Below are 27,817 nucleotides of genomic sequence, written 5' to 3'. Positions count from 1 at the left end.
TGAATGGGTGAATGTAAGTGTACTGTCAAGAGCTTTGAGTGGTCATCAAGACTAGGAAAGTGCTATATAAATACAAAACCATTTACCGTCACACTGGATGATATGTCCCTTCGTTACAATGAACACAGGCACGGTAGTTTATTTGAGTTTAGCATACATCCACCATCCTGCTGCCATAGTAGCAACTGTGTAATAATAAACAGTTGGAAGTAATCCCCTGCAATTTGCACTTTTAAATCCTGACTGAGAAACGTTTTCAAAAACAACAGTGACCAGCTGTAATATTTGTGACCTTTTTAAAAAGATTTATATCTTCAGTGAACATGTAAGACTTTTGGGAAGTTGGAAAGTATGAGACGGACTATTCCACCGTTGGTTTTGCTTTCATGGGATTTGTTTACCATAACAAAAATAAAGAATATCATCATCCCTATTGTTTAACCTGTCCCCATAAACACCCCCCCACAATGGTGGTGGCAGATGTCAGAGCACAGCTGGACTGAGGCTCTCGGTCAGGATGTGAAGGAAGGTGATGGGTGCAGAGGAAGGAAGACGCCTCTGTTACAGTTCCAGTGATTTAACAGGACATTCTTTCCATGTTGTTCCTATTGTCTCCGATCTGGCAGGATGAGACGGGGGGGGGGGACATGTGGTGGTGTCACGTTGAACATGTGGTGTCCAGCTTTGCTATAGCTTGATTATTTTGGTTCAAGTAGATTTGTACTCTTTTGGAATCGTATTTACACACTTATGCCCTGTCCCAATTCACCACTTGGCCCTACCCATTTGTTTTGCATATATTTCTCTATGTGATGAAGGGGTAGCGGCCATCTAGCACTTCAAACACCCTTTCAACCGTAGTGTATTTACGACCCCCTTAAAAACAAAGGGGTAGAAGGAAATTCAAAATAGGTATGACATTTTTTTAAATCCAGAGTAATATCTTATTTTAATTGCTGTGACAAGTGTTTCAGGGAAATTGCTATTCACACCGTCAAAACAAGCATTTAATCAGTCTGAGTGAGAGTAATGTGTAACGTTCCTTACTAACATGTTCCATTTATGAAATAAAAATACAAAGAAAGAAGTTTCTATGGACAGGACATTCAAATAACTGATGTAAACATGCGGACTGATTGTGTATTGATCAATAGATCAATCTGTGCCCATGTGTCCTGCAGTTGTCAGATGTGTTCACTATTATAATGTTGGTTGATAACAGTTGTTAATACAATATTGTTTGTCACTGTAATACCGTTGGCGGTCTGCTGATGACGTAGTGAGTGGGGTCCCAATTCCTAGGGGAAGATTTTCCAGCCCTCTCACTTGAGGCTCCGTTTGGAGGGGGACAGTGAAGGGCACTTCATATCTCAGGGTTAGGCCAAGGGAGAGGCATTGGGACAGGGCCGTAAAGGTGGAGTTATTGATTCTAGGGATCGACTGATCGACTGAGGTTTGACAACATAAACCCGCCTCCCTTCACTGCTCCTTCAGAAGCTCCACCCTCCCCATTCATGCACGACCATTACCAAGGTAACCACTGACCTGACAAGTTGGAATTAGCCACTACATTCATTAGCATTAACTATAAACCCAATCAACCCTCTGTATTGTAACACGTTACATGTTAACATGTTTTTATTTTCATCTATATTGTATGTAAAGCACTTTGAGCTTCTATACAATTAAAGTTCATTATTGTTATTTTGATTTACAAAACCCGTTCAATGACCAGAATCAGTCTGTCTGCCCTTAAATAAGCAGACAGTCAGACACTGATGTACCGTTACCGCTGTACCACTAGTGGCAGTGACTGTCTTGAATCCTGTGTTCTCCGGTGCTTCAACACTTAGCATTTGAAGTGCTACTGTGAAAATAGCATTTCCAGTGGCTACAACAGTCGTGGTGGTGGACGTTATCTGAGGACGTTTATTTTTAACCCCTGTTGCTGATTGGCTGGAACACTGCTGCTCTACATGACATATGGATTTTTCCTCTGACCCTAAAATTTGCTTTACGAGTCCAACTTGACCTTTGACCCGGCAGGTGAAAGTTCAGCACACACTCACCACCATCTCATTTCAGCACACTGAAATAAAACCTGAACAAGTGATGCACTTTTACATAAAGAAGTCTGTTTATTATTTGATATATATATCATATGCATCTTAATATAATAGTTCTAATACCAGTAAGTCAAAAATAATAATCATATTATATATATATATATATATAGATATAGATATATAGAAAACTAATCCAATAATCTACTTTTTACTTGGACTTCACTTCCTTGTAAAAAAACAACATGGAGAAATGTATAATTTTCTCCCCAGCTATAATATAGGCGCTTGAAGGGAGCAAAGAAGAAAATACAAAAAAGAAGAATTACACCTGAACATTGCATCTTATCGAACTAGACATCTGTCAGCAGCTAGTAATGTTGACCATGTTGGTTTAAGACACAGGAAAAGGTTTTTTTTCTTCACTTTGATCATCTTTGACGTCTGTGTTTTTTGTTTTGTGATTTTTTTTTTTTTAAAGTTCAGTTGAAATGGCTGAAAGAATTTACGAGGAAGGAGGAGGATACGATGGCGATCGTGTGATCGGCTGGATTTAGAGACCGGGAGACAGAACATTGGATTACACCAGTCTCATTATACATTTTGGATGAGGAATGTCTGAGGATGAAAGAGAGGAGGGAGAGAGTGGGACTAGATCGAAGAGAGACAGAGATGTGTGTAGCAAAATAGATAAAGTTTAGAACAGCAGGGCGTAGAAAGTTTCATTTCTGTGCTTCTCCACCAATGATCTACATTTGTAAACAGGGGACAGCCCCTTTCCATCTCCTCTCACCGATCCCCAGCGCGGCCCGCCCACCCTCCGTCTCTATGGGTGCTCTCTGGGAGGTAGCTGTGTCACAGTTGGCAGGGAGAGACATCCGCTCTGATCCATTTAGGTGTGGCAGTCTTCACGAGTTGTACCAACCACGCTAACAGCATTCTCTCAGGACACTCCCCTCCGCTTACACATCGATATGTAGAAACAAAGAAAATGGAGGCATGCCGTGTCAGGGCTGCCGACATGGATGAGGCCATGGGCGACAGACCGTGTGGGGCTGTGGACAGAGGCACCCAGGGGCCCCTGTGTCTATCAAGGCCGGAGATGCAGGAGGGCTGTACTGCTGCGACCCCTCCTCTGGTTGAGGAGCATAACTGTCCAACTTGGGGTCAAGAGGAGGCATCGAAGCTGTTCAGGGAAACAAGGAGAACAAGAGGAGAAGTCATTAGAACGGCGTGAATTATGTGATGCATCGTTGGTCCTTGATTGATTTTTTTAAAGGAAAGACTGGGAGTACAGGAATTGTGGCACACCTGAGCCACAGAATAGCTGGGTTTAAACTGTAGGTGAGTTTACATTTTGTACAGAAAAGAAGCATATTTCTACAAACTTACAAATAGAAAATGAACATATCGATCAAAATCTAAATATGGCACTATAGGTCACACTTTGTAAAGGTTTACAGATTCTAGCTAATGATAAGTATCCTTCAATAAATTGAGTGGTAATGATTCATAGACAGTAATAAAATTACAATTTTGTCAATAACAAAGATTGGGTCTAAATCATTCATCAGTCACAAACTACGTTTTCCAAGGTGCTCCTCATTAGAATCATGCCCAAATTCTGTCACTGCTATATACTATATATAAAATAACAATTCTTTACTTCAACCTTTAGTCTCTTTATAAGTATATTTTAGTGTGTCCTACACTATTTATTAAATTATTATGTACTGCATATTGATACTAAACAGATGCATTATAAGTGTTACTGTTGAACTCACAAATGCATCTGTGGAGGAAACATAAGAGAAGAATTTGGGGGGATTGTGTTGAGGTATTTCCTGAGGAGTTTGAAATGTAATAGCAAATTTAAATTAACCAATTTTCTCTCATGAACTGATTGGTATAAACCCAGCCTGAGGATATTTGTTTCAGAGGAATAAAGTTAGGATTACACGTCTCGTTTTAATAGGAACTTCAGCTTCAACAGGATGAACTCTGACCTTTTTCAATGCACCTTTTCTGGATAATTCCTCTGCAAAGTAACAAGATGCCACTGATATTCTGCACGGCAATGGATTACTCGACTTCATGCTGATTAATAATCAAGCGTTACCTGTACAGACAGATAGGATTCCACCCTAATTCTCTTTTTTCACAGCAGATGTTTGAATTAGTGTCAGTAATGTGTTCCAGATGACGGGCCTGTTCCATTCAAGTGTCCCATTAAGTCGGTGTGAACCTGCCGGGACCCTGAACCTGAAGCGGTTAAATGGATTCAACCATAAAAATTCATTATTTCCACCTGCATTTCTCACTGTGACCTGTAAACATGTTGTCTGTGGAAAATGCTTATTCACGTTGCCTTTCAAACCAACACAAACACTGACTCTAATCTTGAAAGTCACCTTTGAGTGTTCTTACAATAATCCATTAAGTCTGCAGATGTAAATCTTAATAAGTTTTTCATAAATGGATCCAGACGCTCTACACCACTGGGGCACGGGGATTTTTCACAATCACCCCAAAAGCTGTTCACGGCCCATTAAGTATTAGCAAATGATTTATTAAGGACAAATAAAGCCATTAGCTACGACATTAGTTGCAGCCGAAGGAGGCAGAAAGTTTGAATGAAAGCGATGTCCAGACTTTTCGTGTTGTGTAACGGTGACGGATCGTTTGTTCCTCCTGTGTCTGTCTGCAGCACAGCAGGGAGCTGAGGGAAAGCCATGGGACCCGACTTCAGTCTGCACTGTTAGCACATCCTTGAGCTCGCAAATCATCCACTGACATAAAGTACACCTTCTTCCTCTCCTCACCTGAGTCATTGGTATTTTTTGCCCGAAGGTGTTTGGGAGTGGGCTGAAAAAACTGCAGGCGCAGGAGTGACGGGGTGAAAATACTAATGTGAAGGAAGGAAGAGGACAAGTCGGCATACTTGCAAGAGCAATAGTGACAATGTGCGTGCCGTTACACACAACACGGTAGTGCCTGCGTTCTGCGACAGGAATGGCCGGTGGGGCATGGCTATCCCTGAGGGGGGGCAGGGACGTCTTGTCTTGCAGTCATTAAATATTAACACAGCCATCTCGCCCCCCCGCTGGGGCCTGATTGAAGATGTAGGATGGCACACAGGGACAGGAAAGGGTCACCTCTAACTCTGTAGTCTCAATGTAAACCCACTGTGATTACACCTGGGCCAGAGTAAGCATGCAAACACACTACTCATCAGGGGCCGCTGCATCGGACTAAGTCATAGAACGACCCTGCAATGACACGGGATCACAACGGAATGTATTTTGTAGATCACCCACTGATCAGATCAGAGTGAAACCCCTCAGATACTGTTGATATAAATCACATGTACCCCCCCCCCCCCCCCCCCCCCCCCCAGCCCAACAATAAAATGTAAATAAGTCTCAAGACTCCAGCTGCAGGAAGCACGCTATGGTTAAATAGAATAATGGGAGCTAATTACAGGATTATGGACCCTTGTGGAAAGAGCACACAACGACCTTCACAGGCCGTTTTGTCTTCTTTTAAAGACTCTAATTAACACTTATGGGGTTTGTAAAGAAGAATCAGTGTGGCGGTGGGTTCTTACCTGTCCCATAACTTGACATTTCTACAGTTGTTAGTGCAGCAGCCGGCTGATATCAAAGCTGTGACGGAGAGAGAAGAGGACAGAGGCGGAGGATTAGAAGACTTTCAAATGTGCTGTTTTGACAAAAGAAGAGCTTCTCATTAATCTATAATGATGTCTGTCTGTTTACACACTGCCAAAACAAGGGGGATATGAATCATACATAAAACATGCTGATGGAGTGCGAGCAGTTTTTGCAGGAGCGGGAATAGTAGGTGGAACTGGGAATATGTTTGGTTTAGAGAAATGACTGCACAACACAAAAACTAACAAAAATAAATGCAGGAAAAAAGTATGGTATTTTGGAAAATAACTTTTATTGCACATAGTTAGATGAGAACATTAATACCACTCTCACATCTGCATGTTAAGTATGGAGACAAAGCCCAGAGGTGATTAGCTTAGCTAGGAAAAAGGACTGTCTCTGTTCAAAATTCAGTCAAGTGTTGTAACTAATAGTTTATTCGCTCGTCAATGACTTAAGTGCAGCATCTACACTGTTCGCTTGGCACGAATACATGTATTTCTATGACCCAGTTCAGACTTGGTAATATCGTCTATCCTGAGTTATCCCGGACACATGTGGCCACAACAACGCCGCAATATTATCACTGATCACCATGAAACGATTGATACTTTTCTTAACTTGATCAAATATTTCCTCACAGCAGTGCACATTCATTCATTCTGTCCCTTAAACGTAGAGTGGGGAAGATCCGATTATAAGTGGTGGCAGGAGACACATTCAGGATTCATTTCAATACCAGGTGGGAGCAGACGTGCAGAGAGCTTTCTGCTTGTGATCGGATCTCTAAGGATGTATGTTAATACCAGGTCTGAACCGAACCTATGTTTCATCTCATCAGACACACTTCAAATGCAAAGCATCACATGGAAAAAAGTAAAGTAAAAGTAAAAGGAGATTCAGATGGCCTCCACTTTGTGTTGTGTCGCGTGAAGCCGCGTTTACAACTCTTCCCGCATTTCCCCCTCGTCTGTTTCAATCTGTGCTGCAATGGTGCAAGTGACAGCAGCGGAGCGGCAACAACCTTCACAGGGTGGCTAAATGAGAGCCACACAGAAACATGCACACCCACAGCCAGACAGATTTATCTCCACTTTAATCATCAAGTGTGTCAAATCTTAGACTAAGAGATAAAGTGAAACAGAGGGAGGAGACAGTGAGGCAAGAAAACAAGGATTCATTTGGTTTAATGAGTGACAGACTGAACAGCTTGGTCCACTGGTAATGCTCTCTCAAGTGTAAGACATCACACTATCACACTCAGCTTTACTGCCCTTAAACACAAGGCAGCCTCTTGACTCTATCTTGACACCTCTGACCACAGATCCCTTTGCTCCTCCAGTTCTTGTGTCCCAAGGGAAAAACATGTTGCTGTCCAAAAAGACGTTTTTTTGAAGTAGCGGACATTGCAATCATACTCTGTGAGCAGTATGTACAATATGTCAAAACTTCAACCACAAGGGGTCTCTGAGTCAAAACAATAACCAAAGACTTAGTTTGATGATGTTGGGAAGCAGCGTGGGATCATGGGAGTTGCTGTCTTCACCACCATTTCCTGTTACATAATCTTCTTGGGTTGCTTGGTTCCCCTGTGCATTTCCAAAAACAAAAGACAGTGAATAATGGTGAACTATAATGAGTGACCAATACAAACAGGGGAAGGAAAAAACTGCACTGGCTAAATGGCTAGCAGAGTGTTTTTTCCTTCGTCATACGTTGTTTGCCCCGGATGTTTATACAGGCAAAGCTATGGGTAAGGTGGATACAACACAATTACAAGGTGACTAAAATTCAAGGTTCCATTACCTTGAATATGATCTCTGTAAAAAAGATTCTGCGTGTGAATATGCAGAATCTGTAGGTGGGGGACAAGATTCTGGGGCCAGAAGCCCTTTGGTTTCAGTTTCTAGTTTGAAATTACGTTTGAGCAGGCTTTGATGCCCGCAGGTAAAAACTCTGTGTGGAGAGCAGGGCTTTTAATTTACCTGCATTTATTTGCAGATAGCTTTTCATAGAGATGAGCCAAAATGTCATCTTGACCTAAGACAGTCACAAAAAGTATGGGTGTTTGTGTTTTGTGAGGGGCGAAATGTTCGACCCGTTCCACTAAAGCCGATGGGCTCTGCAATCGCCTTGAATAAACCTGGGGATTTCTCTGGGATTGAACAAGTCAATAAAATATATAACATCGGTCGAAGAATTACATATTATATATTTAAAGAAGTATAAACACCCTTGCCTTAAGCAGTCCATTAAAAAAAAATGGTATCCTTCTTTACCTCCTTTGCCCCTCAAAACAATTATTTTATCCTTGCACCCCTGCTTGATATAGCTCTCTGTCTCCTTTTCTCTCTCCACCGACCGTTTCCTTCCCATGAGTCCATAATCGTGTTTTCAGCACATTTCCTCTCCTTGGCGCACCAACGTCTCACATTAAAGATTCATGACGCTCTTGTGATCGCCGAGTTCTGCGAGCGATTCCAGAGGCCACCTTCACCTCCACCTGCCCCTTCCCTCTCTCTGTTTATCTTCGTAGGGGGGAAGAGGCAAAGAGGGCAGTGAGAGATATGAAAACTCCTTTTAAGAAGTCGGGGGTGGGTGGTGCGGAGGTGGGCTGCTGGAGGGTATTTTCATTTGGAGGTCAGGGCGTGCAGAATGGGATTGATTTCACGGTTAAAGCAGATCTTATAGACCTGTTAGAGGCCAGTAAACACACGATCACGTGCGTCTGGCTTCCTCGGAAACACACAAACACAAACCCACTAAAAGTGGACAGGATGTGTAGCTGATAGCTATTTAGCTGATACATTTGGAGGCAGGACTTTGTCTGAACATGCATCTGATGGATCGATGCAAACATAGAGTGGTCTCGCAAAAGCAGCCCAGCAGTTTGCGGAAGTGGTTTTGGATTGATGCTGGGAAAAAATGGCATCAAATGATACAATAAGTCTGCTCTGAATTTATGTTGATAATACTTGATAATGCTTTTCATAAGACACAAATGCTTCCTCAGCACAAAGACTTGTCTGGAATGTCCACATGAATTTGCAACCATGCTTGATACTTTCATCCACAATAATAGAGAGTGACACAAAGGGCTTTGATGCAAGATGTGCGTTACTGCAAACGTGAACGCAACTCATTATTAATAGGAAAAAAACACAAGTAGCACGAGCTGCCCACACATTCTTATGCTCTCCGCGTGGAACCATCGTTTGAGGTGATGAGGTGCATGTACCAGCATAGCTACAGGAGCTTTGTGTGTGTAGCCTCCATAGCTAACACGCAACTATAAATCTAGCTAAACACACTAATGGTAGACAGTTCAACAGCCACAACGTGCAAGGCCAGGGTCATGAGACAGACGAGGGTAACCAAGCTAGCCATATAGTGTGCATTGGTCAATTCTCATTGGTATTTGAATGAGGTTTTCTTCTTTTTTTTTTCCTTGAACCAAACCTACAAGTTGTGTTTTCTCTGAAGATCTCTATGTGTCGCCGTCATTGTCTGATCATTTATCAGAGAGGGAGTCTGAGCAGAGAGACATTCTCATTGAAGAGATGCTTAAATGTGTTGAATAGAAATCTGATTACAAGTAATTATGTGCATTGTACCTGATAAATGTTTCACTGACAATTTAAACTTGAATTTGTATTTAGGAATGAAATAATGCAGCAGTATGGACTTCCCCCTTCTTTTCCAGTGACAGCTGTGTTGTACTTCAGCTGCTTTCAGACATGCACTGAGCTCCAGATTTATTCCTGAAAGTTTTTTAGAGGGGCTGAATGTGAGAACACAAATGTCCGAATAAGCCGCCTTGTAAAATGTCCAAATGAGCCCATGTGAGTGAGATACAGCATGAAAATGAGGTTCCTAACGCACGATTAATGCAAAACCGAAATAAACAAAAAGAAGACTAGACCGGATGTGAAACAAAAACACGTCCTACATTCTCTTGCAGGTGACACCCGTCGCCTGAATGTTCCAGACATGTTCCTGTTGTTGTGAACATGTTTGACCCCGGCAATCTCCTGCTGCGTTCCACTAAGGGAAAGAAAAACACTGGAAAACGTCCAGATCCAATTTCCCAGACTTTTTCCCGGAGTTCATGCTTGAAAACAGCTTTCTTTACAGTTGTGTTTCGCTGTGTGTTTTTATCACAAGGCAGCCTAAAAGTAGCATGCTGACACCTTCGGCTGTCTGTCATGTGACCCTCGCCTTGTGAAGTGTAGCTGATAGATATCTAGATGGTTCATTTAAAGCAGGACTGTGTCGTACCATGTTCTGATGGATGAACACTGTGACATCAGTTTGTGAATGTGGGTTTTAATTGACGCCAGAGTTCTGAAACAGTAATTCATGTTGCTTATATTAGGACGGAAATTAATATTAGACCAAGTGTCCTCTGCACCACGAGATTATTTTCAGATGTGTTCCAGATGATTTCCCAGAGTAAACACATGTTGGGAGGACTATGTCGTCACCCTGCTGTATGAAGGGTGGCGTCCGTCTGTTCCCGAGCTTGTCTGGGACATCCAGACGTCCAGATCAGTTTCAAGAACGGTTGATATTTTGGTCTCATTGCATTGTCATTTGTTTCCGTCTGACACTATGGGCACTCTGACATTTCTGTGCGTACAGAAAGAATAATACGAGGGCAGTTTCGGGTTCAACGTATCGTGTTAACTCACTTCTCAGTATAAGGATTCAAACCTTGACCGCTCAAGCACAAGAGCAGTTAAAAGCTTAAATGGATTTGCAGTCTCTGGGTCGGCAGTCACACACTCACAGGTCACAAGATTACAAACGGCTGTCTCGTGATGGAGCTGTCCCGTTACCGCACGCGCCAGCCATATGCCAAAATCCGGAGAATCCCTTTAAAGTGAACTTGATCAGTCTCTTTCTGAATCCTAACCTCGCTCTGTGACCTCTTCAAGGACAGATATAAAGTGAGAACACACACAGCTCACTTGGATGGCATTTGTTGATTCACTTACGGGCAGAGTGTTAAAACCAAAATTGGATTTAACCGGATGGGAGAGATGTGTAGAGCGAAGGGGTTTGGTTGTGGGTCAGAGGAGGAGTATCGAGATAATGTGATTACTCCGATATAATGTGGGGCCTAAGCTCCCTTAAACTCCACCTCTGTACATCAGAGCTGGAGTGAAAGACTGCAGATTTCCTCACAAAGATATCTGTGAGATTGGTTTGGGAGAAGCTGCTCCCACACCGAATAAATCACTGTTACAAATAATGAACCCTTTGCTCTCTGCAGCCGAACACAAATTATTAACCCTGTAAAACTCATCATCGGACAGATTATAGTGGATAATCAAGGCCATTCAAAAAAAAAAAATCACATTTCTGATGAGAAACATGTGCCAAACGATTCAAGGACGATCCAAGTGTTAACAATAAAGCAGTTCTGAAAGAAAATTAGGAATGACTGCTGCATAATTTGTTAAAACCAGTAATCAAGTTGTTATTGATGTGTGAATGGAGACAGTAAACACATGAAGCCGCTCTCCAGCAGGATGCTCATCTCTCAATCCTCTCTAATCTGTCAGTCCTCCACCCCTCCACCCCCTCCGCCTCTCCTTCTCTCAATTTACAGGATCAATGCAAGGTAATTTCACATGGCCATTCCCTCAGATCTCCTAAAAATGTGCCACATAAATAATTCAGGCTGACTGGGCAGGAGAGCCTGTGGAGATGCACGGTGGATCAGTGACCCTCCGTTTAGCTCGCAGTCAGTCAGACAATCACAGAGACAGTCAGTCAATCAGTCAGTCAGCAGTGGCTGCCTGGCAGGGAGAGAGACTTGTCTTCTATCGTCCCTGCAGGCAGCTGCAGCCACTGCTGCCGTGTGCAACTCTGGTGCATGAGGGGAAGTCCTGAATGCAAAATACAGAGTGTATGGGTGGCCAGAACACACACACACACACACACACAATGAGGAAACAATGTGCAGGATACTTCTTGAGTCAAGTCAGCACTTGGTCAGTGACTCACAGAAAGGCTCAGTCGATACTTCAGGTCTGGGGAATTGCACCTCTTTGGTAATTTCTGCTGCACTAGACTGTACCAACAACATGCTGATTAGCTATTAGACTGTTTTGTGTTAACTGTTGATCTGAGACCCTGGTGGCCTGTATTTCTGTATTTATAATAGACAATCAAGGGGTTTTCCAAACTCACAAACATTATGGATGCCTGAGGATTTCTCACACATATCTTTTATATATCATCATACATAGAGCCTGGTGTTTTCTTTCGCCTTCAATATGCCACGTTTAAAGTCAATGCACTGTGACAGTAGTTCAGGCATAAATAGGTATTGCTGTGATGTTGTCAAGCAACGAGGGCGATTGGTCCTTGATCGTTAGTTGTTTTTGGCAGATTTGTAATTGTATTTTGCTAATATGGTCTGCCTCCCGAGAATTCATTCAACTCTATAAATTATCAACTTAGGAACTGGCACTTCTTATATTTATATAAAAATAAATATACATATTCATTCATTCAGTCCCTCTTCCATTCTATCTCTGTCTCCCCCCCCCCCTCTCTTTCTCTCGTGCTGACGCGCAGACAAGCGCTGACACAACACACATACGCACAAACTGAAATATTGTCAAAGGTTTGCATCTGTAAACTCATCATTGTTTAGTCTTGTGAATGAGAGTCAGAAGTTCATAAATATGTCTACTAATTCAAACATATCTTGTTTGAATTAAAACGATGGTTACTATGGTTAATGCACAGACATGAGATTTGTGCCAATCTAACCTGGACAGAATATGAACAAGCATTTTCCCGCAAAATATGGAAATACTTTGTGTAAGAAACGACTGCACTTATCAATAGTGTGGACAGGCCTACATATTTTGCCCTTTTTGCCAATTTGATGTCCTCATAAGTGTATTTCTCTAAAATGTGAAATGATCTTGGTTCTTATGCTGATATATGGGCTTATTTTCTCTGCCTATTGTTGTTTAATAAAATGTTGATCATTTAAACTCTTGTTCGTTGTCACATTAAACTATGCAGAGGATAAAAATGCAAAAAAAAGAGAGCAAAAACTGTCATGCTGCTGTAATTAATAATAAATGTCTATACAAGCACAGTAATGAAGTGAGTGACGGAGCAGGTAGGAGCAGGATTTAACTTGGCTAGGGTTAGGGGGCTCACTGTGAGGCTGGAGACACACTGGAGACTGTGGACTGATGAGGCTATGAAACTCACTGGAGTAGAGCTGGATAATTGGTGCCCTGTGGACTGATCAAGCCTACGAGGGTGATCTGTGTGTGTTCTCTGTGTGTGTTCTGTGTGTGTGTGTCTGTGTGTGTTCTCTGTGTGTGTGTGTGTGTGTGTGTTTTGGATGTGCAGTTATTTTTCCCTTTCCGATCTAAGGGACAGAGATACGCGTCTATATCTAAAAGGGAAAGCTTACCCATGCAACCACGTGTAAACTCATGCATGGAGTGCTGGCCTCACAATGTGAATATTACCAGGAATTCTTATGTTTAGCAGTAATCATACACATGCTCATTTAACATGATGGATGGATGGGTGCTAAAACTATAAATCTTTGCTCTAACATCGCGTGTGTACGTCATATTTAGACAAAAGAGATCAACATAGTGAGGGGGAAAAAAACAAACAGTTCACTGTCAGAAAGACTCATCGAAGCGAGCGCTGTTACACCATCAGCCCTTAACGCTCCTGTTTTTTCTTTATTCCTCTTGTGTTCAAGCTACCCCCCCCCCCCCACACGGGATCCCTGCACAATCTACAAGGGTCAGAATAGTCATTGATGCGGTGCGCTTCCCGCCATGATTCTCAAAGGTGAATTAAATATTTAAGCGGCCGTTTGCAAGATAAACTGCTGTTGTCCTATTTTAACATGTCACCACCCATCACTCCTCAGTGCTGATGAATAATACAACAGCATGTAGAGGATTGGGCTATGAGTTTGTGTGGCTCCCATGGCCCGGGATGAGATACATTATTGGTAATTCACTGTAGCTGTGCATGATGTTCGACTCTTAGGCATCCCGGAGTTCTTTGCTGCCTCGTTTAGGATCTGCGTTTAATGACGCCCGACTTCCCACAAGCCTTTCAAACGTGTTAATACTTTATCAGACTGTTGCTGCCTCGATCGTCCTTCATGACAACAACCTTTCGTTGCATCTAGATAGAAGTCACGCACTTTGTCAGATATTCAAATAATAAAAACTGTTGGGGCAGTTTGCACCAGTACAATGCAACGCATAGACATTTTAGGTAATATTGTGTCACGTAGAGCCTGAAGGATGAGTTGACATTAACGCTGGTGTGCAGTGCCTTTGGGTATACATCGGAGGGGGGGGGGGAGGGATTTGCATTTTTCTGCTCTTAAAATACTGCACACGTTTCACACAGCTCTTCTCACATTAAAGAAGTTATAGCACTGTTATTCAGGATTCCTAAAAACCCTACAGCCCATGAATGCAGCTAGAATATTAAGAAATGTCAATTAAAAGCTGGTTCTACCTGAGATTCATCTTCCTGCAATTAGAGGAGCTGTACTAAAAATCAAAATACCTGCAAAGAAAATGGTCATCGAGGTGACCCAGGATTTCTCTGCAGTTTCATGTTGTACCTGCAGCTGCAGCTCTCAGAAAGCCACATGTGGGGGGTAAGTAAATGCACCTTTTGCTGTAACAGTAAGGGAAATGAGCCAGTCAGTCTGGAGCAGCGGGGGGGTAATGAAAGTGATTACAACATCTCCGAGAAGATATCTCAAAGACTAAAAGAGAACTGGTACGAGATAATGATGGAAATATAATGACAGCGTTGCCAATCGCTTCACGTGGGTAAGATAAGCCCATTCATCCAGCAGTAATGGGAGCTGTGCACACGCCTCACTGTCAGTCCCATCAGAGAAAACATTACATCAAATGCACATAATGCACAATATGGGCAGCAGATAAATTTATGCCCCAGGAAATGGATAACTACATCCTGGGTGTAAGGAGATGGAGAGATTACGATGTTCTCAGCTGCAGCGCTTTCTGACATGTTGTGTTCACACTCTCTATCCCTCTTGTAACAGATGGTGGGGCCATAAAAACTATAACAGCGATGACAGCAGCAAAAGCAGCTCGTCACTGCCGCTTGACCATGAGATGGAAACGCACAACAGACCAATTAAAAGTTGGTATCATCAGGACACATTTTATGCCTGTGAGTCCAACTGGCTTCATCCAAAGTGACGGCTTTTGTGCCTGTTATGTAAATATCCCTCACAGCTTTATTCAGACCAGGCGAAACATTTGCGGAGAGAGAGCCGCACCTGCTAAACCAAAGTGAGCGCTGTCACTGCCGGAGGCCAGAAGTGAGTTGAAAAGGTTGTGAAGAAAGTTCTCTATTTTCTCAAAGTTTGTATCTGGGATTTTTAAAAACATACTGTACTTTTCTTTTGAAGCCTTCATTAATGACCATCATGAATGCAAGGGTTCACTTAATGTGACAGGTAATTTCCTTATAATTTTTCTCATCAATTTCATCTTTTATCCAAACTGCGCTGCTTATTTTACAACAAGCAAGCATGGACAGGCAAAGAAACACGAGACATTCAGTTGGGATTCACATTTCTCAACGTTATATGTAAATTTTTATCTGTGGGATGGATGGAAATTATAAATAAAGAGTGCAAGTTCTGGTCTGATTGCTATTGTACGATGTTTATTCTTGCATTGCAAAGGTCGAAATTATTTTATTTACTCTGCGAGGAACCTGCTAAACAACTTAAAATGGGCCCAATTCTACTCATTTAAAATTGACATGAATCTATGCAGATATTACAGCACTGTCCGAAATGAATTTATTAAAAAAATAATAAAACATTTACATAACAAGGTGCTTATTGAGTCGTACAGTGGTGAGCTAAGGTTCTGGCATTATCTTCTGCTGTTGTTCTCTTAATGTTCCATAGTCTAATTACTCAGCCTGGCTTTAAATAACTCATGAAACTCAAGTATGACTGAAAAAAAACCTTGGACATTAGTTCTTACAACAACACACACAGAGTAAAACACCTGAAAGCTGCCAAACATCCAGCGCAGTGAAAAGGTGCCTGCAGCACATCCACTCAGCTGCATCGGTCCGGCTCTGCTCTCCTCCTTCCCCCCGACCCCTTCACCTGACACCCTGCGACTGCCAGCTCCCAGCATGACACCACAGCTGCAGCTGAAGCAAATGCAACAACGCTAAATGTGGTTACCGCTGGTGACTTTGGGACTGATGTAGGTCCCCTCAGGGCCCGGTCCTGCCCTCGTACATGGCAGCCATTCAACTTCCAGTTAATTACCTGGCCTAGCGAGCTAATTTCCTCTCAGCTCAGTGGGCCGTTCCCCGTTGGCACCACGTGAGAGGACAAATATTGTTCTCCATTCCGCTGGGTTTTGCGTGTCTACTGGATGACTGGGGCTTCTGAGGAACATTTGTCATGTTCCTCCAGGGTTTGGGCTGGAGCGACGCTAGTACACGCCAAGCCTCACTTCATAACTCACACAGCTACTTAGGAGCTGCTGATGCGGGAGATGGTGGCGGGGGTGTTTGGGGAACGTCCGACAACAGTTAAGTGCTCGACATGTTCTGATTGAATTATCTTTCTTTAGAGAAACATTTGAACACTGGTGGAGCATCTTTGTACTGTGCAGTCTCACAATATATCTGCTGTACATAATCGGTTTCCTTTTCTTTCCCTTATTTATAATTACAAACAATCTTTGTTCTCTTGTCAGACACATTTCCCACTCCACCTCCCATAGACATTACTCTTGTAGAGATTATTTGGCTGAAATTACCAATATAGGACAAAAAATAAGCCTGTATTCTGTGAGTAGTACACAGCAAAGAGGTAATAAACAGCTCCATCCAGGAGGAGAATGGAGGTGATGACAGCTGGAATTAAAAATGACAATGATATACACCAGAGGCAGATAAACAAAAAGTTAATCATGCACTCCTCCGTTAATAGCTGCCGAGGTGTTTGGGATAATTGATCTCAAGTGTGATTACAAATTCAAAGGCCATGAAAGCATTTTAAAGTAACATTTTACCCTTTGCCGAGCAGTGATAAAGACATCCACCATGAGAATGGCACGTCTCTAGAGGCCTCAGTTCTGAATATCTCTGGGTCTTTTTAACCTCTTCTCGTTCCCCCACAGTTTTAGATGATAAAACACGAGAACATTGCTGAAAGAAACTCAGGATTGCGTCCCTGAACAAGTCAAACTGATACTTCTAAGTTTTCATTTGAAAATGCGTTTTTCAAACTAAAAGGACCTTTGTCCACATGCCCATTTTGGCTCTGAATAAATTTGAATCCCTGTGCATATAACACGCCTGAAAACGCATATCACGTGACCACCCATGTATACTGCACATGCACATGCACATGTAAACAAGAAGGCATGCACGTCTCACTCCAGTCCAGCTAAACACAGGAATTGTTGCAGATTGCTCAAATAATAGCTCATCTCCTACACACAGTTGTATCATCACCGCTTGTTATTGAGTATCCATGTTGCGTTCTACACTGTTAACCGAGGCTAGTGCTGGTTGTTTTCTTCGGGAAGTGGGCCATGTGACAGGAGCCTGACAAATCACGAAGGTTACGTCATGACTGAAAAGACCCAATCAGCAAGCGGATATGAGTTTCTACGTCATTGTTTCCAAACCTCTCCATTTCAGCACATCCAGACTACAACACTGCCCCGGAGCTTTCAAACTAACTCGAGGTCAGCAGCGTTTCTCCATTTTAGCTGCACTAAAAACTTGACGCCAGAAGAATCCGCAGCAGAGTTGATGTGTTTTCAAAGGAAATGTAATGTGGATGTAACCTTTAGCAGGTTCAAGAAGTAATGAAAGGTAAAGCTGGGATATACTGGCAATACAAATGCAGCGTTCTGGTAATAATACTAATCCGTTTGAGTTACAGCCGCTTATTCCTCCCTCAAATCCTTTTCATGCCATGCAGCTGTGACAAACATTTGAGTTTCTTGATGCTGCTTAGGCTGCGTGGCTCCGCAATTTGTCGAGGGGATGCTTTTTCCACCCAGCGCCCAACTGGCAGACGAGTAAGGAAGAAGATGGAGTAGAGTCAGAGGAAAAGGAAGCAAAGAAAAGATAGAGAATGAGAAGGAGGGGAGGAGAATAACGAGTAATCCACTCAAAGACTTCCTCAACCCTCAGCTCAGCCTGGCAAACAGCACATCCTCCGGCCTCCTCCTCGAGAAAGACGAGGGCTTTGTAATCAGAGTTTTCTCTCTGTCAGACAGCTGGTGGTTTACACTGGCAGCCAATTAGGATGGAAGGAGAGAGGAGGACGCAGAGAGGAGGAAGAGTGAGATAGCCCGGCTTTCTCAGTAACAGTGGAAGGGGAGAACATTATCTCAGGCCGAAGCTTCAGTGATGACTTCCTGTTGCACTGACAGGCAGCAGCACTTTGAAAGAACAGCCGCAGGAGCTGGTTAGTCTGAACTGATGCTTACGATTGTGAAGATAAACAGAATCAATGAGACAGGGCGCTGATCTTAGCTAATGCAATCAGATATGTTATATGCTCGAGAACAGAGAGAAGCTGTGGAACCATGCTGACAGCGTATTGTCGGTTCTCGACCAGTCAGAAAACAGCAAATGGCGTTAGACAGGAAGACGCAAAAGTTCAGCAAACGCTTATTTCAAAGATTCAGTTAATGTGACAGAAAATAATACAATTGTATAAATAACTGTTCGCCAAACCCCTCCCACAAACAGCGACTGCCCAATCATAGCTTGGCGACTGTAAACAAACACGACAGGCCTGTCAGGGTTAGATTTCTCCACATGCTGAAGTTGTATATATATCTGTAGTTAGAGCAGTGCTTGATATTTAAAGAGTTTTAGGGGTGTTTTTCATCCCCTGTCCAAAAGCAAATGTTAAAAGCTCTATCCTGCTCTTTACTGCTGCTTTAAACTCATTACCTGTGATAGTGCTGCGTTTGTCAAACTCAATGGTTACTTCTTAGTCTCTTTTGTCATGTCAAAGTGAAAAATATGAGCGCAGCATGGCACTAATCTGCTCCCTGTCCACAAATGTTTTTATACAGTGAGCTATGACCACAAGTAACTGTCAGATTTCACATTTTCCTAATTACCAATATTCATTCCATATTACCTTTTAGAATTTCATTAAACCTTTGCTATTTTCTATATTTGAATTTCACCGGCTTTAATGGAGCATAGTTTGCTTGTTGCCACATTTTTATCTTTGTTTTATTTTATTTAAAACAATATTATACTTCTACCATTTATAGATGTGTGGCTCAGTGCTGTTTATATATATTCTTTCATCTAATCTGACTTCATTAAGTCGCCGTTGAGGCAATTCCGAGAGTTAATTGACAATACCATTGATGTAACTGTCACTGCTTTTAATTTAACTGCATGTTTTATTTATTCATTTTTTGTCATTCACTTTCATACATTTTTACTTCTTCATTGTACTTGAAACGTTTAACTTATTTTAATTGCTATGTATTGTTCTATTTTAATTTTAATTTCTTATATTAGTATATATATATATATATATATATATATATTTGTATTGCTGTACCTCAGCACCATTGAAAATGAGGGTTCCAGCTCAATGTGTCTCCCAAGTTTAAAATTTTTTTTAAAATGATGACGAAAATGTGTTTGTCCTACATGGGGTGTTTCGTGGTTTCCAGATTTTAATTTCTACTCTTATTTCATGTAAATACAATCAAATGTATATATAGCACTGCATTGCACTACATCAAACATGCTCCTTTATTACGAGGTCTTCAGAGTCAACTGGTGAGGATGCTGACTTTTGGCCTTGGCGATGATGCTGAGAGACAGAATCATGTATATAATGATTAGTCGATAGCTGTCAAGTGCGTGTCTATATGAAATTCTTGAAATACATAGTTCAGCAATCTGTGTACTCTATAGACTCTATGTAAAGATGGACCACATGTCAGTTCTCCAAAGTTGAAGCCAAAGCGTCTTGATTGTCCTCCCTGGTGACTGGCATCTACATAGGTCATAAACCCTCCTCCATGTTAGTGGATGGGACATGGGCCAAACTAAAAAGTCTGTCAAAGATGGTGTCTGTCATTGTAGGTAGTTCTTATCATACTGGTATATGTTCAAGTGCTAATCTCTCTGGTAAGGTTGGGTTGTATTAGTTATTTGATGATATAAAAACAAGGTGAATTAGGTGAAAAAACAATTGGTCAAGCACATTTATCGACTGGACCTCGATACTACGGCTCCACATCACGATCACTACTACACTGACTGTGGCTCCATATTATATCATCAGCGCAAGATGGCAGCCTTCATACCCAGAATATTTTGGCTTAATTTCTAGATAGTAGGAGGAAGTGGAGCTGCATCGTCTATCTTTATATGATGTGTATGGGGGAAAACACTCACACTGTGGGGGCCAAACTTTGGGGGCTAAAAGCAAGCACTAGCATAAATCAGTAAGGGAAAGACTTTAAGAAGGGGGGAGAGTTAAGATTAGCTTTAGATTTAAATAAAATAAGGGTTAGGCAAGCAGTGATTTAGGTTTGGGTAAATGAATGTGATTCAATATATTGTCCTCTGAAGACATGGAGACATTAATGTGTGCGTGTGTGTCTGTCTGTGTGTGTCTGTCTGTGTGTGTGTGTGTGTGTGTGTGTGTGTGTGTGTGTGTCTGTGTGTGTCTGTCTGTGTGTGTGTGTGTCCCATTCATTGGCATCACAAGGGCAGACGTTCTCCCACACACTATAGTATTTTTTTCCCCCTCAAGCGGCCTTGCTTTCTCCTCCCGATCATCTGAGCAGCTTAAACTAATATGCAGAACTTGTGATTGCTAAAGCAGAAAACATGATTAACTGTCTCCTCTTTTTGAAAAAGGACCCTCTGCACTGCAGCGCTCCTATAGGCTTAGTGAAAAATCACCCCTCCAGTCTGGGTCAGGAGACTGCAGTGTAATAGCTTATTATCTGTCACTGAGAGGGAATCTGTCCCAGGGAAAGGCTGATGTTTTTGATCTGGGTCATCGCTGAGATGAAGGTGGCATTGTTTATACAGCTCAACATCACATACACAGTATTACCAGGCTTTACAGGCCCATTATTTTATACAGGCAAGACGACATTTATTGTTAGTCTAAAACTCCAAAGTGACGTGCAGTCATTCTATCTCAAATTTATGCACTTAGTCCTCCTTGTATTCTCCAAATGCCTTTTGAGTTACTGCACTCTGCAAGGATTTTATGGATCAGGCATTGTTGAGTGGAGAGGATAAGCGTATTCTGGCTTTTTTTTTCTTCCAGAAGATGAACTGAATATCATATTCAGTTCATGTCATGTTTTACACAACAAGAGTAAAAGTGCTTTTAGGGGTATTCCTGTCTCCCGCCTGCAGATATAACAGAACATGTGTCATAAGCTTACCAGACCCAACAGCAGATTGTATTTAAAGGCGGCAGAGGTCACCGTCTTGTTTTGCTTTCATTTTGGATTTTGACAGAAATTTAAATGGCCTTAGCTTCAACACTGTTGGGTGTCACATGAACATGAGACTTTCATTTGTCTGAATGAAAACCCAACACCACTGCACTGTCCCTGGATGGGGACACTAAAGCGCACCCACCCAAATCACACACAGTTATACACGCACACACACACAAGCACATACATAAAAAAATGAAATAATACTGTGCAAAGGGCTTAGGGGATAATCCAAGCAAGTGGAATGTACTACATCGTCACAGGAATTAAATTCCCTCTTCATCCAAAAAAGGACATGGCAGAAAGGATGGGTCAGGGGATGACACACACGGACATGACCACAAAGCTGTTCTCTTCACTTCTCTTATCTCACAGATGTCTTTCGCTACATCTATTCATCTTCCTCATCCTGTATTTTCTCTATCGCCTGCACCGCAGTTAGTTTGAGTGATGTTTTAGTGATTTTAATCCATCAACAGGCAGCTGGTAAAGTCTGAGGAATGAATTCAATTCCACAAAAGGAAAATCTCCAACATCTGGCCAAGTGTTGATTGCATGTTTTGATCTAACTGTAAATATGATGTTGTGACACTTAAAGTTGTCAGGTCAATGGAGTCACGGTGGCCCTGTGGGGACATGAAACCATAGCGATAAACAGCCATTGTGACAGACAATGCACACACACACACACACACACACACACATGATTGATGATTGATTATGTCTTTAGGGACCTGGTTAAAATACATTTGGTGCTTGCATTTCACTCTGAGCTAAGTTCACAGCAGTTATGCCACAGTTGGCAAACCACCAGGCTCCAGGGGCAGCGATGGCCGGTGAACTCACAACATTTTCCAATTAAGGATTTGTGAGGCATTAATGTGGCGTGGCCTTTTGCAGACATCATATGGGTTTCAGTTTTGACCAAGATTGAAATCTCTTACAGAGCTACACGGGGAGCTAAAATAGAAACAAACACAACGATGATGCAAATCAAAGTTGTGTGTGTCCTTATAATAATCCAGTGCAATCCGTAGAGATTGCAAAATGGCTGCAGAGAGCATGTTTCCCGCTAATCTGTCATTTCTGAGGCTACTGTGAAGTTCTTAAAGGGGTCATCCAGCGACCTGTTGTTTTCATTTCATAATTATGAACTCACAAAAATCGTTTTTCAAAGTGAGTGGTCATAAATGAAGCAGCAGCAGCAGCAGAGGTAACCCAACTTTTATGAAGGATCCACGCTGCGTTAATACTTGAGAGTGGACGGGCCCGACGCTTTGTGCCGGCACAATCAATCATCATCACAGTTTCATGCTCAGGACACGTAACATATTTGGCTTTAGAACCTGCTAACAATCAATTACAATGGTAAAGAACCAGATGAACACACACCAGGTTCACCAGCTGCCTCCACTTTTGCATTGTGAAATGGGATTTGATTGGCTATTGCCTGCCTGCGCTTCAGTGTTTGTTTAAACACAATTTGATCGGCTGGTGCCTCCACTGAAAAGTTGAGTTAGGGCCTGTCTGTCATTCACACATACGTGAATGCAAATTTTGAGGGTCAAAGTTCACCAAAGATAGTGTACACACAAAGCCATACTGCGATTTGCCTCACCACAGGAAGCAAATCTTTTATTCGCCCCCTCGCTTGCGCTGATTGGAAGTGAACAAGAGACAAAGGTTTGCCACTGAGACATTTGCGTATGTGCGGCCGTGCCGTTATGATCAACTTTTACTGTTACACAAGCAACGCAATGCAACTGTGGCAAATCGACAACACAGGATGTCCCCCTCTTAAAAACTGGTAAAAACTCATATTTAATTAAATTCATAGATATAAACCCAATTCCACAACTGCAGTTTGTAACAGAGGCTTTCTGTTAAAAACGTTTTTTTTTTTTTTAAATCTCTCAAATCAAGACAGGATGACATTACAACGTCATCAGGGTTATTTCCTCTGACATCATTCACATGTTTTTATACACTTGGTAGTACTGCCTGTGATTAATAAACAGATCGTCATCTAATGTTGGCGAAGACTCTTTCACGTCTTTGCTTTCGTACTTGTCTATTTACAGTGAAACATGTGAATCCAAATAATCAATAGGCCTAAATGACAGATCATTCATTAAATATAGCACCACTTCTCAGATAACTGCACGGACGTACCATCGTGAGAGGGACAGTAACTGCAATCCTTCCTGTAAGTGTTGGGTTTACTGCGCTCTGTGTACATTGTTTCTCTTTCTCCTGCGATTTCTGCCTCATATTGCAAAGTCAGGCTGATATTTCACCTTGAGGAATTTGTCCTTTAGCTTCACCTGACTCTGTGCCACTCAGCACTTTTCCCCCCAGAAATCATTATCAGCCTCTGTGGGGTATTTAAACAGTAGCCAAGTTGGTACTTTGATATTCCTCCTTCCCTCTGACGACCTTAATTCCCACTGATCTCAGTGAGACGGGCAGGGCAGCAGCAAGAGGTCTGGAGGTAATTCAAAAGTCATGTGACGTGTGTGTGTGTGTGTGTGTGTGTGTGTGTGTGTGTGTGTGTGTGTGTGTGTGTTCGAGCTGAATCTGTTCAACTTAAACACAGAACACAAGAACATAAAATAAATATTTCTGAACCCCTTATTTTCTCTCTCTCTCAACCACTGAGCCAACCCACATTCCTCTTGAGACGCCAACAAAAATCAATAATGCTGTAAATTTTGCAGCAGTCGGAACAAGGAGGAGTATCTTATATTTCTCAATTAAAAAAGAAATAGGGCATAAGTGGATTTCTGATCACAAGTTTTGAAATAAGAAACAATGTCTCCATTCTCCTGTATATTTTTACAGAGAGAACTCAATAAACTAGAAAAAACCTTGAGGGCTTTTGTGTGAACTTTTGCTACTCCAGTTTGTGTGTCTGTGTGGGTTTAGTCTATGTGAAGTTGTCTGTGTAAAAGATGCTGCAACATTTGCTGCATTTGAGGGGTTGTGTGCAATGTTTTGGGCTTTTTAAGAGGGTTAAGGTTAATTAGAAGCTCAAAACACAGGGTGATCATGCACAAACACACACACACACACACACACACACACCTACCATTCATTCCATTGTAGATGCCTCGGTGGTGTGGTGACAGCTCGTCTCCAGCCGGCCTCCTCTGCCCATCTCTCACAGGGCTGCTGAACTTCACATGGTCAGGGCTCATACTGTACTGGTGCCTGTGAATTTCGGGGCTGCCCCCCGGGACCACGCAGCCCTTTTCGTGATGCTCGACTGTCCCTAAATGTGCCTGTCGGGGCTCGGGGCTCCCACAGCCTGTGCTGCTGATGCTGCTCCTGTGGTGCCTCTGAAAGAGCTCCCCGCTGCCCCCCTGGCCCAGGAAGTGCTGCCTCTGTCCCAGGAGGAGGTCAGAGCTGTGGTGCTTGGGGTGCTGCTCTGGACTGCGGCGCCCCACGTTCCTCCCGTATTTTTCCGGGCTGAGGCCTCGTATGGCTCGACTGTGGTCAGGCACGGATATGGAGCCGCAGCGGGGTCGGCTGAGCTGGGGCAGGGTGTACGGGTACTCCAGGCTTGTACTCCGGTGACGCCCAGTGGGGTGGTCGGGGCTGGACATATCCCTGTCGCCTCCTATTCCACTGATGCTGCTACACCTGGGTTTATGTAGAAGCTCAGGGCTCCTTTTTTCCCCAGCACTCCCAACTCCACCCACTGCTGCAGCCAGGTGAGGCTGCTTATGATGAGGGTGGTCGGAGCTGTCGGCGCTCCCAGCACTGGAGGTGCTACTCCCGTCCCCTACATCTCTCATCAGGAGCCCCTGCCCGGGCACCAGCAGCAAGCTATTCTGGCTGTCTATTGAGTTGCGGCACCCTCCCATCCCTGCACCCCCTACACTTCCACTTCCAGTGCCGCCACCACCTCCACCCACCACTCCCTTCTCCTCGTCCAGCAGCAGACACAGCTCCTTCAGCTCCATGTTCTCGCGGATTACCTCCTCCTGTCGCAGCTCCAGCTCCTTGAGTTTTTGGAGGTAGAGAGTCACCTCTTTGCGCATTATGCTGGCGCTGTATCGTCCCAGGCGCTGCCACTCCCTGGAGACACGCTTCCCTTTCTGGCGGTCATCGTCTAGAAAGCAGCACAAGTCCCGCAGCTCACGGTTGTCCTCCTGCAGCTTCTGGTTAATGTCCTGGGAGGAGGAGTAGGCAAAACACAAGAGGAAAAGAGAGATGAGGCATTCAGCATAAAAGCATTAGGGAGCATCGTAAATTCAGACAATGCTAATCAGCACAGGAGGAACACAAATGTGTCCTTTCGTACAAAACAAAATAGTTTGTCTTCCATTAATTGTAAATCGCTGCAGCCATTGTCCCGTTTCAATCCACTTTACTGCTCTTTTAGATATCAGTCAAACGCTGTATGCAATCATGATGAAATGAAATCCTAATCCTCTCTGTCTTTCCCATAAAAGCATTGACTGTACCATTCAATGTGGAGTACATAATGTGGATTAGAATGCTCTGTCGGAGATGGAGAGACCACACACAGATATCAGACTGGGTTAGGCCAGAGAAATCATACGCCTTGAACACTTTATGCAACATTTACTTAAGCATACCTTCCTCGGCTCTGTCTGTCATCCTGCAATGATTTAACTCTCCCCTGCCCTTTCCATCCCTATCTCTCTCCCGCTCTCCCTTTCATACCCTCCGGCCTTTTCTGTGTAATTAGGCAGCCTGGATGGGCGGAGAGGTGACAAGGTCTCCAAGAAAAGGCGAATGATCCCCATGTGCTTCATCTCAGGCCACCTCCGGCTGTGTTTTCGGCTTTAAACTGTAAACATTGTGGACACTGTGCCATATTCCTTTTATTAGCGGTGCAGGAAAAGAAAGGAGCGTGTGAAGGTTGCTGAAAAGGAGAATTTTCTCAAGGCAAATGCCACGTTGCTCTGAGGGCAAATCACCCCTGCACATGTTGTAGATCCGTGTGCACAATCTTTTTTTAGGAATGTAAAAGGTGTGTGTGTGTGTGTGTGTGTGTGTGTGTGTGTGTGTGTGTGTGTGTGTGTGTGTGTGTGTGTGTGTGTGTGTGTGTGTGAAGACAGACAGAGAGAGGTCTGGACTCCAGATCTCAGGCCTGGCATGTGAACAGAGCTTTACAGAGGGAGATGCCCCCCTTTTTTAGTATTATACCTCTCTGGCCTGCTTCACATTTACTTGCCCTGTGTTTTGTAAGCTAAATGGCAGAGATAGGCTGTATTCTGTCATTGGTTTTGGTCACAAAGATGCCCTCCTCTTGATTTTTCAAAAGCCTAAATGATCCCACCTCAACAGCAAAAGTTAAACGAAAGCTATAACTCTGGGTTGAGATTAAGCATACAGGCCTGTGTGCACAGAGGCTCTAAATTCATTCACGTCAGATCCTCATGCAGGCCTACACAATAGCTCCAAGAACTTCAATGACACCACCTCTCCTCACATTTGCCGACGCGCTCTCTCTCTAGTTGGACATGCCTCCCGCTATGCGCGCTCTCAGGTGCGCTCCAAACCTATGATCTCATCCCTCAGCCAGTGCGCGCCCCCTCCGCCGTGCACCTCACCTTCAGCCCCCGGATCTCGTTCAGGTGCAGCTGGAGGCTGCGGTTGACCTCCCGGATGAGATTGCCGTGGTCCAGGATCACGCTCATCTTGTCGGCCTCGGAGCGCCTCAGCCGCCGCACCAGCTCCTCCTTGGACCACTTGAACAGCTCCTCGTCCGTGAGCCCGGAGATGTCCTCCGCCGGACTTTCCGTCTTGGCTATCGACAGCTGGAGCTGGGGCTGGGGCGGCGGAGTGGCTTTCTCCATGGGCACGGCTCCTCCGGCACCGACAAAGGGCAGAAAATACTCAGAGGCTCGTCGGCGACCTCTGCTCGCATCCGCTCCCCGCTCGACTTTTTCAGGCTGGAAAGACGGTTACCGATCGGGAATCAGTCGCATAGTTTGTCCCTTTTCCCGGTTCTTTCTGCGGCTCCCGAGACTTCCACTCTCTCTCTCTCTCTGCTGTGGAGCAACAGCTGACGATGCCGGCTGAGGAAGCAGCTGATGGGGGTGGGGGGGGGAGATGATGATGCTCCTCCGTCTATCACTGCAACATCCTCGCAGCAGAGTCTATGCAGCAGACTGGCGCTGGGAGTTATCGCCTCGGTTTGGGCATCAGAGATCTGCCCTGTGCGCGCAGGGGAAGAGAGAGGAGCGCACACACCTGGGGGTTCAGCGCACTGCGAGGGAGAGACAGGGAGAGAGAGAGAGAGAGGAGGAACTCCCACCCCGCCCCTCCCATCCTCCTCCCTCTATCTCCATCTCTCTCTCTCTCTCCTCTGCTCTCCCCCTCCAAGGGGTTTGTGCCTCCCTCACCAAAAGTTACAACTTGCCTACAGCGCCGCCCAGTGTTGACAAGTTCTCCAAACAAGCAGCCTGAAATGTTGAGTTCAGATTTACTTGAGATTGAATTGAAGCAGGAAACTTGAATTTCAACGAGTCCCATAACTCTCACTGGTGTT

General features: G+C 43.6%; 1 protein-coding gene across 2 annotated transcripts; it reads right to left on the bottom strand.

Annotated features, from left to right (window-relative positions):
- Positions 1-2,121: 2,121 nt before the first annotated feature.
- On the bottom strand, positions 2,122-27,581 carry ccdc85al (coiled-coil domain containing 85A, like). 2 transcript variants are annotated; one of them, XM_034594724.1, is made up of 4 exons: positions 26,877-27,580; positions 24,380-25,466; positions 5,671-5,728; positions 2,122-3,249 (listed from the first exon to the last, which is right to left on the bottom strand). In XM_034594724.1, the coding sequence occupies exons 1-4, from the start codon at positions 27,120-27,122 to the stop codon at positions 3,231-3,233; spliced, it is 1,410 nt and encodes a 469-aa protein (XP_034450615.1). In that variant the 5' UTR covers positions 27,123-27,580; the 3' UTR covers positions 2,122-3,230. The 2 variants fall into 2 exon arrangements, with proteins under 2 accessions (XP_034450615.1, XP_034450623.1); XM_034594732.1 differs by lacking the exons at positions 2,122-3,249; positions 5,671-5,728 and adding an exon at positions 6,309-7,323 and having other exon boundaries at positions 26,877-27,581.
- Between the last annotated feature and the right edge of the window lie 236 nt (positions 27,582-27,817).

Source organism: Hippoglossus hippoglossus, chromosome 1 (assembly GCF_009819705.1).
Source record: "Hippoglossus hippoglossus isolate fHipHip1 chromosome 1, fHipHip1.pri, whole genome shotgun sequence".
Taxonomy (NCBI): domain Eukaryota; kingdom Metazoa; phylum Chordata; class Actinopteri; order Pleuronectiformes; family Pleuronectidae; genus Hippoglossus; species Hippoglossus hippoglossus.
Note: the sequence above shows the minus strand (reverse complement) of the source record. Positions and strands in the feature narration are given on the sequence as shown.